General features: G+C 41.6%; 1 protein-coding gene across 5 annotated transcripts in view; it reads left to right on the top strand.

Annotated features, from left to right (window-relative positions):
- The window catches only part of GALC (galactosylceramidase), a 57843-nt gene that overhangs the window by 24602 nt on the left and 19905 nt on the right, over window positions 1–13336 (top strand). For 4 of the 5 annotated variants that reach the window (XM_090033850.1, XM_090033846.1, XM_090033848.1 and 1 more), the window contains exons 7-11: window positions 2413–2543; window positions 8985–9140; window positions 9375–9499; window positions 11422–11549; window positions 12011–12100. In XM_090033850.1, coding sequence (XP_089889976.1) covers window positions 2413–2543; window positions 8985–9140; window positions 9375–9499; window positions 11422–11549; window positions 12011–12100 — 630 coding nt within the window. The remainder of the gene's footprint in view (window positions 1–2412; window positions 2544–8984; window positions 9141–9374; window positions 9500–11421; window positions 11550–12010; window positions 12101–13336) is intronic. The other variant, XM_090033847.1, reaches the window with a different exon arrangement.

Genomic DNA, 13336 nt, shown 5'->3' with positions numbered 1-13336 from the left:
CTTTGCTTAAGGGGGCAAACATACTAGGCAGAAGCTTTTCTTTAAGCGTTATGTGCTAATTTTACTGTTAGAAACCTCAGCTTTTCCAAAAAGAGAAATTTTATAGAAAGGAAAAAATTATTAGCTTTCAAGAAAGCTTTAAAGTAGTGGTGCTCAGTGTTTCAGCCCAGTGGCCAGATGAGTGGCCCAGAGCCTATCTGCAGGCCAGACTAGAGCCTGGAGCCTGGCACCACCCCTTCCCTGCTCTGCGCGTGAGCATTGGGCGGGGGTGGGGATGGGGGGTCTGGTACTGCCCTCTCCCACCCCTTGACACTGAGTTTGGGCTCTGGGTCCTGGTACTGGCCCTTTGCATCAGGATTGTGTGCCAGATCTAGCATGTAGGGCCTGAGGCTCTCCATGGATCTGGAGACTTGGCAGGCTGGGAAGTGGTACAACTGCACTCCTGTCACCACATTTTTGGATCCACGGGGAGTCCCATGGCTTAGATGTCATGGTGCTGCAGGCTGGAGGTTGAACACCTGTCTCTCTAAAGCAGTGTGAATATGTGGTGCTTCTCTTATCAAATTTTGAGATTTTTTAACAAAAATTGTCTTTAAAAATAAGAAAATCCAGGAAGTTTGTTTCTGGGCAAAAATATTAAAGCTTGAAGCCTTATTGAAGGAAATGGTCACAGAATTGGGCTGTTGGAACCAGATCGTCATCTGTCCTTTCATCTAATACGTGTTATCCATTAATAATAGTACGGTGTGTTGCCAGTAAGGAGGAAGGGGTTATTTAAGGAGTTTTCTATCATCAAACCTGAATTTTTTGCACTCGTAATGACCATAATCTGACTGTAGTCATTCAATGGGTATATTTTGTAATGTAGTTGGAACTGGGTTTTTCTGGTTTACCCATAATCAAGTAAAAAGAGCTTTTTCTTTTCAACTAGAAGAGGTACACAGAAGGGTCATGTAAGGGGTAAGAGCATGGAGACCTCTTATAAAAGAAGATTTAAAGCGGTTTAGCTTGTTTTATTCAGCAAACCTGATATTGAGAGGAGGTGAGATTCCTTTGTTAGAAGTATATTCATAGGATAAATATTAAGGAGAAGAGCTTTTTTAGGTTGGGAAAGCAATGTTGGCACAAGATCAAATCATTACAAACTCTGGCTACAAATAAATTTAGATTGGAAGAAGATCTCTAGCTATTCCCAGGCAGGGTAGTAATGTTCAGCAATAGTGTTCCAAGCAAAGTGGTAGGGGCAAAGAACCTGAATCTCTTCTAGGCTGAATTGGAAAAGCCTGTACAAGAAATGGTATGCTTGGACAGAAACTTCTGGTTTGGCACTTGCTTTGATTATGTGGAATTGAGAGTCTTGTTGATGTTTCTAGCTTTGTGTTGTAGCTGCAGACGAGGGTTTGAAGTGGTGATTCTGGGGGTTCCTTGGGTAAATGGTTGCCTGTGAACGCAGGGGACTGGACTTTATGGCCCAGGTCTGGGTTTGGCTATCTATGGCCTGTGGGGTGGATCTGGCCCTGGGACCATTGGATTGAGACTTGTGGATGTGGAGGTTGGGCAGCATTTGGCAATGGGGACGCTCTCCCTGTTCTGCCTTTGAGTTATTCAAGCCCACAACTGGAAAAGGTTGCCTGCTCCTGGTCCAGATCATTCCTTTCAGTGTTATGTTCTCAATTCATGTCTGATCTGAAGATCAGGTCCAGCTAATCATCACCTTTCATCCTGAGAGATGGGAAAGTATTGTTTTTCCTGTCTCTTTCAAGCTGCAAGAGTGGTTAAAGACCAGACTAGGTTAGTGGCACAGTTGAGGTTGGAAACTGGAAATTTTTGCCATCTATTTTGAACTGTTCTTTCTTGAACTTTTAAAACTGAAATAGCAAACTGATTAGCACAATAATAACAGTCTCTACTTTTAGTGAGGTTGTGTATTCAGATTTTTTCATATTCAGATTTTAGTTTATCCTTCTGCATGTTGGCCTTGTAATGCTCAAAGTACTAACTTTTTGTAAATGGCTGATCTGCAAATAGGTTATGTCATGATGTATAGCATACTTTGTCTTTGATTAACTTTGTGGACTGTGTGTGAAATCAAGAACCATGTTTTTTTTTCCCTTTCTCGTATCCAGTAGTTTAGGATTTGATGCATTGGTAGAACATCTTGCTCTTAAGACACTTTCTTGTTGGTATTATCTTTTAAGTACATCACACTCTTGGTATAACTCTTGTTCTTTATCTTGGTTTAACAGGAAGAGGGAGAATATGAATATGGTATGTTGTGATACATGTATGAGTTTTTAAAGTCCAGTTAGTAACAAAGGAAAAATTGCTTTCTGTTCTTACTTGTAATGTTGATAATTTTAAAAAATCTTTTTCCTTTTCCCCTTCTACTTTTTCCTTTCTTTCTTTCTAAAGCTCTTACGATACACCTTGGATAAACATGACCTACAGCATGTGAGGATCATAGCCAGCGATAGACTGTGGGAACCAATTTCCATTGCCATGCTGTTTGACTCTGAGCTCCATAGAGTGATCGATATTATAGGGTAGGGCATTTCATTTTTTTTCTTTAAGATGCTTTCTTGGTGACTAGCTCTGATCTTTTATTATGTTTTTTTCATATAAAATCTTGGAGGAATGGTTTGCTGAGAGGCTTGGCTTTCTTAAATGGTCTGACACTAAATGGGTTTTTTTTTTGGTTTGGGTTTTTTTTGGGTTTGTTTTTTTTTTTTTGGTTAATGCAGCCTTTTCAAGTCAGTTCTTACTTTTTAGCAAAGTCTGGTACAGGGACGTAATTGCCTGCTTCAGTGAAATACACTGGTTCTATACGCATTTTCAAATAATCAGGGAGAGTTCTTCTGGTTGAAAAAAACTTACCCAGAGTTATACGTACAGACATTTGGCTGCTGAGGCCCTGATAAGTGGAGAGCTCACAGTGCTGGCACTGTGCAGCCAGGGGAGGCCCCTGTGCACACATCTCTGGAGGCTTCTTTAGTCTTTTTGGTGACTGATGGCAGCAGTGCATAGAGCAGCCCTTACTGGCTGACCCAGACTGCCTGTGGTTAATCTGTTTCCCTGCAGAACAAAGTGGGGCCTTGGAAGGGGATGTGTTCTGCTTCCTGCAAGCAACACGGCCTCCATGAGGAGTGGGGAGGCGATGCTGAAGGACTTTGTTCTCTTCTGACAGAAGTGCCATATTCATATGCTCTCCCAAGAGAGACTTGCATGGGAGTGATTTGTAACCCTAGTTATTCCCTGGTTTTTGTCCTAGAGTGGCTCTTTTTACTCTGCGAGGAAAAAGCCTGAACGTCAGTCTACTCATTGTTTGTTCTGGGAGAGCAGCAACTTACTGTTAAGTGTTCAACCTTAGAGTCTCTTACCTTGACTGTAAGTCAGACTCCTTTGGTTGCCTTGACTGTTTTGTGCACCTACTCCAGCAGTCCAAAAAGAGCTTCAGCTCTAGCCTTGCAGACATTCTGCTACTTATCGTTTCCATACAGGTCTGCCCTGACAAATACTGTTTTAGTGTTTGAAGTGAATTTAAACCATGCGGCTAGTTATAATTCAGCAAAGTGGTGCCTGATTTTTAAATGAACTTGCTGATTCTCAGTATTAATTTTAAGTAGCTGAAGTTTATTTGGGTAGAATCTGATAAAAGCCCATGAAACTGCCTGACTTGATTTTCTTAGTACTAGATTAGATTGGATGCTTGTGTGCTTTCACAGAAGCAGTAATCGAAACTGGAAGTTTTGAATACAGCCCTGTAATATCTGATACTTAGAGTTAAAAGCATCAGTAATTAGCTCTAATCTTTGCTTGGCTTACTGGGATCTTCTAGTTTGCATACTTTATTCATGTTTGAGGCCTGTATTTGTATGTAGTGTTCAGAGACAGGTGAATCTCTGCTGAAGTACATCTGTGGGAGGAAGAGGCATGAATTTCCTCTGTATCTCTGTACACAACTCTTAAGCAAATTAATTTTGAATTTTAGGGAAGGACAAAAAAACCCTTAAATTGTGAGAGAGAAGAAGGAAATCTAGAAAGTTTTTGGCAGATGGAGACTTGATGGTGAGGTAACTCCAGGGAAGAAATGTGGCAAATTCTATCTCTGGTTCACTAGCTAAATGCCCAGGCTGCAGTAAGGGCCACAGTTTTGTTGCACCTATTGAGTGTTTAGGTGGACTTAGGCACTTAAGTGCAATTCTGTTTCATCCTTTTCAAGTCCCTCAACTTCCATTAGTGCCTCTGCCTCTGTAACACAAACCTCTGACCCTTGAGCCTCAAAATCAGCCAGAAAAAGGACCCACCCAACTCGTATATTAATATCTCTTTGGCTGATTTTTGGGACTCGAGGGTCAGAAGCAAAGCTGCAGTTCATCATTATCCCCTTCTGTGGGTCCACCTAATAATAGACCCAGTCAATATTAAAATTAATTCTTCAAAAAATTAAACTGACATTTTTCTATTTTTGATGAGAAACTAAAAAATCTCTTTTTCTTCCATGTGAAAAATGAGGGGTGGATCAAGTAATTCAAAAGGTATTTAAGAGTTTTCTTATGATAACTATGGCAAGCAGGGTAGAGAAATGTTTCCTAATAATGACTGCCTTCATTGTGTCAGTGTCTCTGACATATCTTGGACCCATCTTTGTCAGGTCCAAAGAACTGTCCTTATATGGAAGTTGTACTGCTCCATAGCATACTATATACAATACACTTCATGTTAAATAAATGCTATACCATAAAAATGCATGGATGCGGTGGACATTGGTGTTCTTACCATAGCAAATGGGAATGACAGTGATGAACTGAACTACCTTAATTTATTGGTGCTATAAGAACATAAAACCAAAAGGTCTAGTATAGTTAAATTCAGGATTTGATATCTAGCTCTTGTTTGAAATGTGGAAGTAGTAAAATTTTGGCAATGGCAGTAGAATAGACAATGAAAAGCAGCCACTGCTTTTATTTTATTTTTATTTAATAAAATGACTGTGAGCATTTATTCAGTATTGTTCCTGCATGGCACTTCCAAACATGTTTCTTCTAATGATGTTCCACATGGCTCTTCTAACTTTTCTCTCTTCCATACTGACCTCTGTAACTTCTCATGTCCCTCCTCATTCTTTCCAGTCCACATACTAAGACAATTTATTCTAATCCCTGGCCTCCGCTACATCAGATTGGGACTCTGCAGTGGCTTTATTTTCTGAATCATTGACCTAATGTTTCTGAATATACCAGGGGTTCTCCGATATGGCACTCCCACCTACTCCTTGTTACTTGGTCTCTCCCCAAAACCTGCTGACCTCTATTGCCTACTCATGACACTAGTTTACTGCTTCTTCCAGATAAACTATCCTTGGTTCTCTTCTCCAAAATAAGTCTAGAAGGAATTGAAGGAATTTTGCTATAAAAAGCTTCGTAACTTCAGCCTGGGGAACATATTCCCTGCTACTTTTTATCTCCTGGTGTGGAAGGGCATCAAGGAGCTGATAGCTTTTTTTCTGATGCATTGGTCAGCGTATGCTCTCTGCAGCACTTAAACCCTACCAAATGCAGTGGTCCCACAAGGGCTGGGGTGGAATTGTTCTAGCTGAAAATGGCTGCAGGGTACTGTGTTCTGCCCACTTTTTCTTTTACGAGGTGTGCCAGAGGATGCATCCTGTGTAAACAAAAGCCTGGTAACTCCAAGACTGTCAGGGAAACCCCAACAGGAGAGTCTGCTAAATGTACAACAAGCTGAAAAATGTGGGATTGCTTTTTTTCTGGGAAGAGAACTTGTTCTTTGCTTTCTATAATGCATCTCCTGTCCTTTGACATCATGCATCTTGTTTTCAGGTCAAGGTGGCTTAAGCTGCCAGGGTACAAAGTGGGGTTTTTTGTGGGGGGTGGTTAAAGAAGGCTGAAACTCAAATTTAATATGCCCCTAAGTTTTAAATAATGATTGAGTTAAGACTGAAGTCATATATAAATCTAATTGGACACAGATTCCTCTAATAGTGAACCCTTGTTTGGTACTAATGTTAAGAAATGCACTTTTAAACCCTGCAATAGGAATATGAGTGAATCCAGGTAATTACTGGAACTATTTAAAAAACAAAGCAAAACAAAAAAACCAACTAGTAGGTTGTGGAGTAATGAGGCTTTAATTCTTGAGCTATGTTCTACTCTTTGTGGAGTTGCTTACATTTTAGAGAGACAGCTTAAGATCCAAGGGATTAGGAATGCTTAAAGAGAAGCAAGTACAATGCAAATCATATGTTTATGGTCATCACTGTTAATTCAGTAACCTCTGAGGTGGCTTGCAGACATTTAAAAAACAAACAACAACAAACAAAACCTAGCGCTTTACTTTAAACTTGGCATGCTCCTGTGCTGAGTCCAGCACATGCCCAGAAGAGAGAGGAAGCATGTTAGACCCAGATTGCCCAACATCTGTATAGACCAAGTGCTCTAGTGGGGCTTTTTTGGTGCTTCTACCTAGTATCTAACTGAATCAGCTTTAGCTAAAAGTGCCAAAAAGCTGCGTTGAAGCACCTTATCTATAAGATGCTGCAGAGCCAGGTCGAAGTAGTGTGCCACTTCTGGTCAAGGATGTTGTGAGGTTTGTTTTTTTTTAATTTCATTTTTTCTGAGCTGTCTGCAAGCAGCCGGAGAGCTCAGGGAGGGGGGAAAAAGATCTATTTTTCTGGTGCAACTGTTTCATTGAAGCATAGACCAGTGAAATCAAGAGAAATGAATGTCTGACAGTACGTACGCTGTAAATGGAACAAAGTTAATAGTAAGGTGATACTAAAAGTCTGTTTTTTGATTAGAAGGCCTTTGACACCTGTCTCTCACCCCATCCTCATCAATAAATTAACCAACTGTGGCATCGATGCCTGCACAGTTGGATGGGTAAAAAAATTGGCTGATGGGGCACACCCAGAGAGTAGTGGTGGATGGGCTGTACTCAAACTGGCGAGATGAGAGCAGTGGGGCACGCCAGGGCTCGGTCCTTAGGTCCGCACTGTTTAACATCTTCCTCAGTGACTTGGACAAGGGGGTGGAAAGCAGGCTGTCCAAGTTTGCTGATGACGCTAAGATGTGGGGCGAGGTGGACACACTTGAAGGGAGAGAGAGGCTGCAAATAGATTTAGACAGACTACAAAAGTGGGCAGACGAGAATAGGATGGGGTTCAACGTAGACAAACGCAGAGTGCTGCACCTTGGGAGAAGGAATCCACAGCATACATACAGGCTGGGGAGTTCCCCTCTTGAAAGCACAGAGGCAGAAAGGGATCTTGGAGTCATTATTGACTCCAAGATGAACATGAGCTGCCAGTGTCATATCGCAGCCAGCAAGGCCAGCCATACCTTGTCATGCATCTCAAGCTGGTCCAGAAAGGTGATACTCCCCCTCTATGCGACACTGATTAGGCTACAGTTGGAGTACTGCGTCCAGTACTGGGCACCGCACTTCAAAAGGGATGTGGTCAACCTGGAGAGGGTTCAGAGGAGGGCCACCCACTTGGTGAGAGGGCAGCAGGACAGGCCCTACCAGGAGAGACTGACGGACCTGAGCCTGTTCAGCCTCTGCAAGAGGAGGCTGAGGGGGGACCTGGTGGCTGCCTACAAACTCATCAGGGGAGGTCAACAGCAAATAGATAGAGCCTTTTTCTCCCCAGCACCACCTGGGGTGACGAGGAACAATGGTAATAAGCTGATGGAGAATAGGTATAGGTTAGAGATCAGAAGGCAATATTTTACAGTTAGGGTGGCCAGAATCTGGAACCAGCTTCCCAGGGAAGTGGTCCTCACCCCTACCTTGGGCAAATTCAGGAGGAGGTTGGATGATCACCTGTCTGGGGTCTTGTGAACCCAGCATTTGTTCCTGCCTGTGGCAGGGGGACAGGCTAGATGATCTGTTCAGGTCCCTGCTGACCCTAGCTACTATGAAACTATTACTCTTATCTCATCTGGAAGAAGAAATATCCTTTATTTTCTGAGATGATACACTTTTGATAATGATTTACTTTATAAGATTGACTTATGAGAGTGAGTCGGTGATAACCAAAGCACCATGTGTTTGTGATCAGGTCCTTTGAAAGAGGATATCTGCATTAGGAATAAAGGAAGAACTCACAAACAATTATAGGCTTCCAGCACCTAATTTTTCTGTAGCCTCTGCCTGTTGCACCTGTCTCAGACTTGATGCTTTTTATTGTGGTTGTAACTTGTAAACTTTTTTGAAAGTTCATGGAACCAGTTTATGAAAAATGGAAAGCCTGAACGGGAAGAAAAAATCACACTATGTGGGACTTTGAAGATGCCCAGTGCAGATTTTTATAGTCTAATTATATGAAAGTCATGAATACTCAGATTTATTTAGGATGGTACATAGAATAATTTGAGGGTAAAAAGAAGTTTATTTAGGCTATGGACTAGGAGAAAACTTTGCTGGGTAGGTGTGAGAGTTTAAAACTAGACAAAATATATTAGGCTTCTGACAGACATGGTGGGGAAAAAATATGCTTTACCAGAAGAAGCAGCACATTAGTTCAGCCTGGCTCTGCAGCGCCTGTATGGATTGAGCGCTTCAGTGGGGCTTTTTGGCACTTTTATCTAAAGCTGATTCAGCTATTAGGTAAAAGCACCAAAAAGCCCCACTCAAGTGCCTGATCTATACAGATGTTGGACAAACTGGGTCCAACTAACACAATGCGTCTGGGCATGCAGAGTTTAAAATGCCATTTCTTCTTTTTCTTTCTTTTTTTTTTTTTTTTTTTTTCTCCATGTCTGCAACTAGTCATTAGGAACAGCCTTATATTGCTGCAGATGGCTAGATATTGCCAAATCATTTATTGCCAGAGGTTCCTTGTTGCTTTAGTTTTGGTGATTCCCTGGAATAGAATTGTTTTGGCATCAGACTTTGGACAGTTTGGGTGTGGTTCAAGCTTTCCATGTGTTTAAATGTTGTCTCATTTTTCCACAAATGTTATCCAGGGCTCATTACCCTGGTACAAAAACAGTGGATGCAGCCTTGTTGACTAAGAAGAAACTGTGGTCTTCGGAAGACTACAGCACTTTCAATGATGAAGTGGGCGCAGGCTGCTGGGCTCGGGTCATGAACCAAAACTATGTGAACGGGAACATGTCTGCGTAAGTGTTGTGTGCGTGCAATCACTTTTGTAATTTCAGCATATCTTGCCTTGTGCATCACTTTTATTTAAGATACTGTGCACCCCACTCATTTCCTGGATCAGAGTTAATCTTGCTTTTGTTCCCTTCCTAGTGTCTGTAACTTCTTCATCTGAAGTTCTCAGATATGTGCTCAGTTTTTAAATTCATTGCATAAAATCTGTTTTGGACTTGGAAAAAAAATCTATTTTTCAGCACCATTGCTTGGAATTTGGTGTCCAGTTATTATGAAAAATTGCCTTTTGGTCGAAATGGATTAATGACTGCCCAAGAACCCTGGAGTGGCCATTATAAAGTAGAACCTCCTATCTGGATCACAGGTAAAAATTAAGCTAGGTGCAAATAGAGGCAATGCAGTTTATGTATAAAAGGCTACATTAATCTTGTACAAAGTACTTTTATTTTGTGGTGTTTAGTAATTTTCATTTTGTATTTCATTAAGCATTCAATTAAAACTGGCTAACTGTGGCCTCGGCCACACCACAATCCGCTGGCTGGGGAATTGGCTCTGTGGTACAACCCAGAGGGTGGTGGTTGACGGAAGTCAATCATCATGGTGCCCTGTGACCAGTGGGGTTCCCCAGGGCTCTGTCCTTGGGCCTATACTAATTAACATTTTCATTAATGATGTAGACATTGGTATCATAAGTGGACAGGCCAAGTTTGCCAATAACACCAGAATCTGGGGTAAAGCATCTACGCCAGAAGACAGGAGGGTGATCCAGGCTGACCTTGATAGGCTCAGCAAATGGGCGGACGAGAACCTGATGGTGTTTAACACTGAAAAATGCAAGGTTCTCCACCTTGGGAAGAAAAACCTGCAGCACCCTTATAGGCTTGACAGTGCTACTCTGGCTAGCACTACGGATGAAAGGGACTTGGGGGTCATGACTGACCACAAAATGAACGTGAGCCTTCAATATGATGCTGCGGCTAGTAAAGCAAGCAAAGTGCTTGCTTGTATCCACAGATCCTTCTCAAGTAAATTCCAGAATGTCATCCTACCATTGTATTCGGCCTTAGCGAGGCCGCAGCTGGAGTACTGCATCCAGGTTTGGGCTCCACAATTCAAAAAGGATGTGGAGAAGCTTGAGAGGGTACAGAGGAGAGCCATGTGCATGGTCACAGGTCAGGAAAGCAGACCTTATGAAGAGAGGCTGAGAGCCATGGGACTCTTCAGGCTGGAAAAGTGCAGGCTCATGGGCGATCTGATGGCCACCTATAAGTTTATCAGGGGTGTTTACCAGGCTCTGGGGGGATGTCTGTTCACCAGAGCTTCCCAAAGGATGACAGGGTCGAACGGTCACAAACTCCTTCATGACTGTTTCAGGCTGGACATAAGGGAGAACTTCTTTACTGTCCAAGCCCCCAAGGTTTGGAATAGACTGCTGCCTGAGGTGGTTCAAGCACCTACTCTGAACGCCTTCAAAAGAGATCTGGATGTTTATCTTGATGGGATCCTATGATCCCTGCTGACTTCCTGCTCCTGGTGCAGGGGGCTGGGCTCCGATCTTCCAAGGTCCCTTCCAGCCCTTATGTCTATGAAATCAATTGTCTTGGCACTGAGAAGACTATTAGTCCTTTAACTAGGTAGAGCAGAGAAATAAAGGTACGTAGCCTTTTTGATCTGTTATACGTTTGTGAATAAATTAAACCATAGTATGTCTTTTTGGCTATTGCTATAGCTTTTGTGGTGGAAGGAGTTACAGCTGCCTGGGAAAAGCAATACTTTTTTTTCTAAACACAGAGTACTTTGATCCAGGATCTCCTTTTAATAGCTGAGTCTTTGGACTTGGATTTTATTTCTTCTTATGTTTATTTCCAAAAGGATATAGTTTTTCTTCTGTTTTTTAATTTGTGGTGCTTGTTTCTTTTGCAATCATAGAATCTTGTCTGTGTATAATACATATCATTTTGCATTCATGCAACAGATATAATTATTTAGCCAGTGGCCGCTCTGACCTACCCATAATCCTTTTGTGTTCCTGCAGAAGTGGTCACCAGAGCAGGTGGCCTACATAGCCTGTCCCTTCCCCATAGTGATAGATCCTGGAAGTACCCTGACCTAGATCTTCTGCTAGTCCCCACAGACCAAATAATTTTTCTTTGTAGCAAAATGTTCAGTTACTAGGGGAAAAATCAGTAATGCCTACCATCTTAAAAGTAAAGTGTATTGTGGATTGGAGACTACAGAATGGAACCTGGGGTTAAGTTTTAATGCTTTCTTTCCACTGTCACACAGCACATACAACCCAGTTCACCCAACCAGGCTGGACCTATCTGCAGGCGGATGGACACTTAAAAAAAGGTGGCAGCTATGTAGCTCTGACCGATGGCCTAGGCAATCTTACTATCATCATTGAAACTATGGTAATGTTCTCAAGTAACTCCAGCAAAGTAATTATGCTCTAGTGAGTGTTTTATTTTGGGAAAATTATAATGCAGAAAATTCTGTATTTGCAAAATATTACGATACTAGCAGATAAAAGCTCTCTTGTTTGCCTTGAATAAGGTAGTTATCTAGATATTGCACTTACAAGTGTGGGCTAACCTATATTTTAATACATAGTGCAGTGGAAAACTTGTTCAACTAATGATTCCTCCCTTTGTTTTTGCCATTTTAAACAGTGTACCGAATAAAGAAATTGGCCAGCAATAATATTACTTCCAGAAGAGCACTGAACTTTGAAACAAATAGGCTTTGGTAACTGATCCCATGTTGCACTCATTGTTTTTTCCTTTTGGCAGATAGTTTAAGGTTTTCATCTGAATTGGCAAATGATCAATTTTAGTGCTGGTTTTTGATTTGTTGTGATTCATTTTACTTCCAGACTCATAACCACTCTGAATGTATCAGACCCCGACTACTTCCTTTCAGTGTGTCATCTCAGATAGCAACTTTCTACCTCAAAGGATCCTTTGTAAGTAAATACTTTTAGTAGTAGCATATTGACATACTGACTCTTGATCTGCACTCAGGTTGCTGCCATGTATAATTAACCGTATGTACTCCAAGTGCTTATAGAAGGATGACAAAAATAGAATAGTCCTTTGTATATGTGGATGGTGGGTTCTAGTGATTTGCTTATATAGCAACTACTGCTGTTGTTGAGGTACCTTTTTTTTTACTTAAGTGACAAAGGCCCTACATATTGGTACTGAAAGATGACCATTTTTATTAGAAGCACCTACCAACAGCAAGTTGGATTTTTTTTGGTGATAGTAACTTAAGTGATGTGCAGCTGAAAACCATTTTCCTGCAATTGATCTAGATATTTGTTGGACTTTCCCTTCCCTGTGGGACTGATTAATATGCACTTAAGACATCTGTTAACCACACATTAAATGGATCCTCGTCTCTGTGAAACTCTTGTCCACGCTGTTCATCTAATCCAGTCTCCCATCCAGTTTTAAATTATAGCTCTTCTACTGTCCTTACGAATCTGCCCAGGTTTGGACTTGCTAACTTGCCAAGCTGAGAAGTGGGTGACAACCCATGCTACAGCTTTAACTCTTTTGGAAGCTGTTCACCCTTATAGCAAGGAGGCAGGCAAACTTTTTTGGATGTTAGTGGTCCTTCAGTGCCTGTTACATGGTTATTGCTAAAGGGCAGACATGGGGGGTCTTGTAATGGATGTAATTGATTGGGAAAAATTCTAGAGCATCTGGGCAAAAAGAACTATGGCATATATTTCAGTTGCACATTCATGGGCAAATAACATGAGTAGAACTTTGTTGTAGAGATTCTTGTTTCTGTGCTAAGCTAATATTGGTGCTCACTTCTGAGTGCTAGTTTGTCAGGTTATCTGCACAAGGTAGACCTAACTTACCCCTTCCCACTCCCCCAGCTAGTTGCTATCTGTAGCTGCTATTTTTCTGAAGAGTAGAAGTCTGTGTTTGAGTTCAAATAGCTCTTCCTTGATGGAGAAAATACTCTACCTCTTTCCTCAAGAGTGTCTGTGGAGTTGGCTCTTTTTGAGTGAAACATGAGCAGTACAGCAGTAGCCTCCACCAACACCCACAGTATCCAGGACAGTTTATAAACACTTCGTTTTAATTTCTAGTAGGGCTGGTTCTTCTTACCCCTTCACAGCTGAGCAGGCTGTTGTATTAATAGGTTTGGTTTTTAATGCCTTTACTCATAACAATAATAATTA

Source organism: Crocodylus siamensis, chromosome 2 (assembly GCF_052110815.1).
Source record: "Crocodylus siamensis isolate JL-2025a chromosome 2, ASM5211081v1, whole genome shotgun sequence".
NCBI classification, from domain to species: domain Eukaryota; kingdom Metazoa; phylum Chordata; order Crocodylia; family Crocodylidae; genus Crocodylus; species Crocodylus siamensis.
Note: the sequence above shows the minus strand (reverse complement) of the source record. Positions and strands in the feature narration are given on the sequence as shown.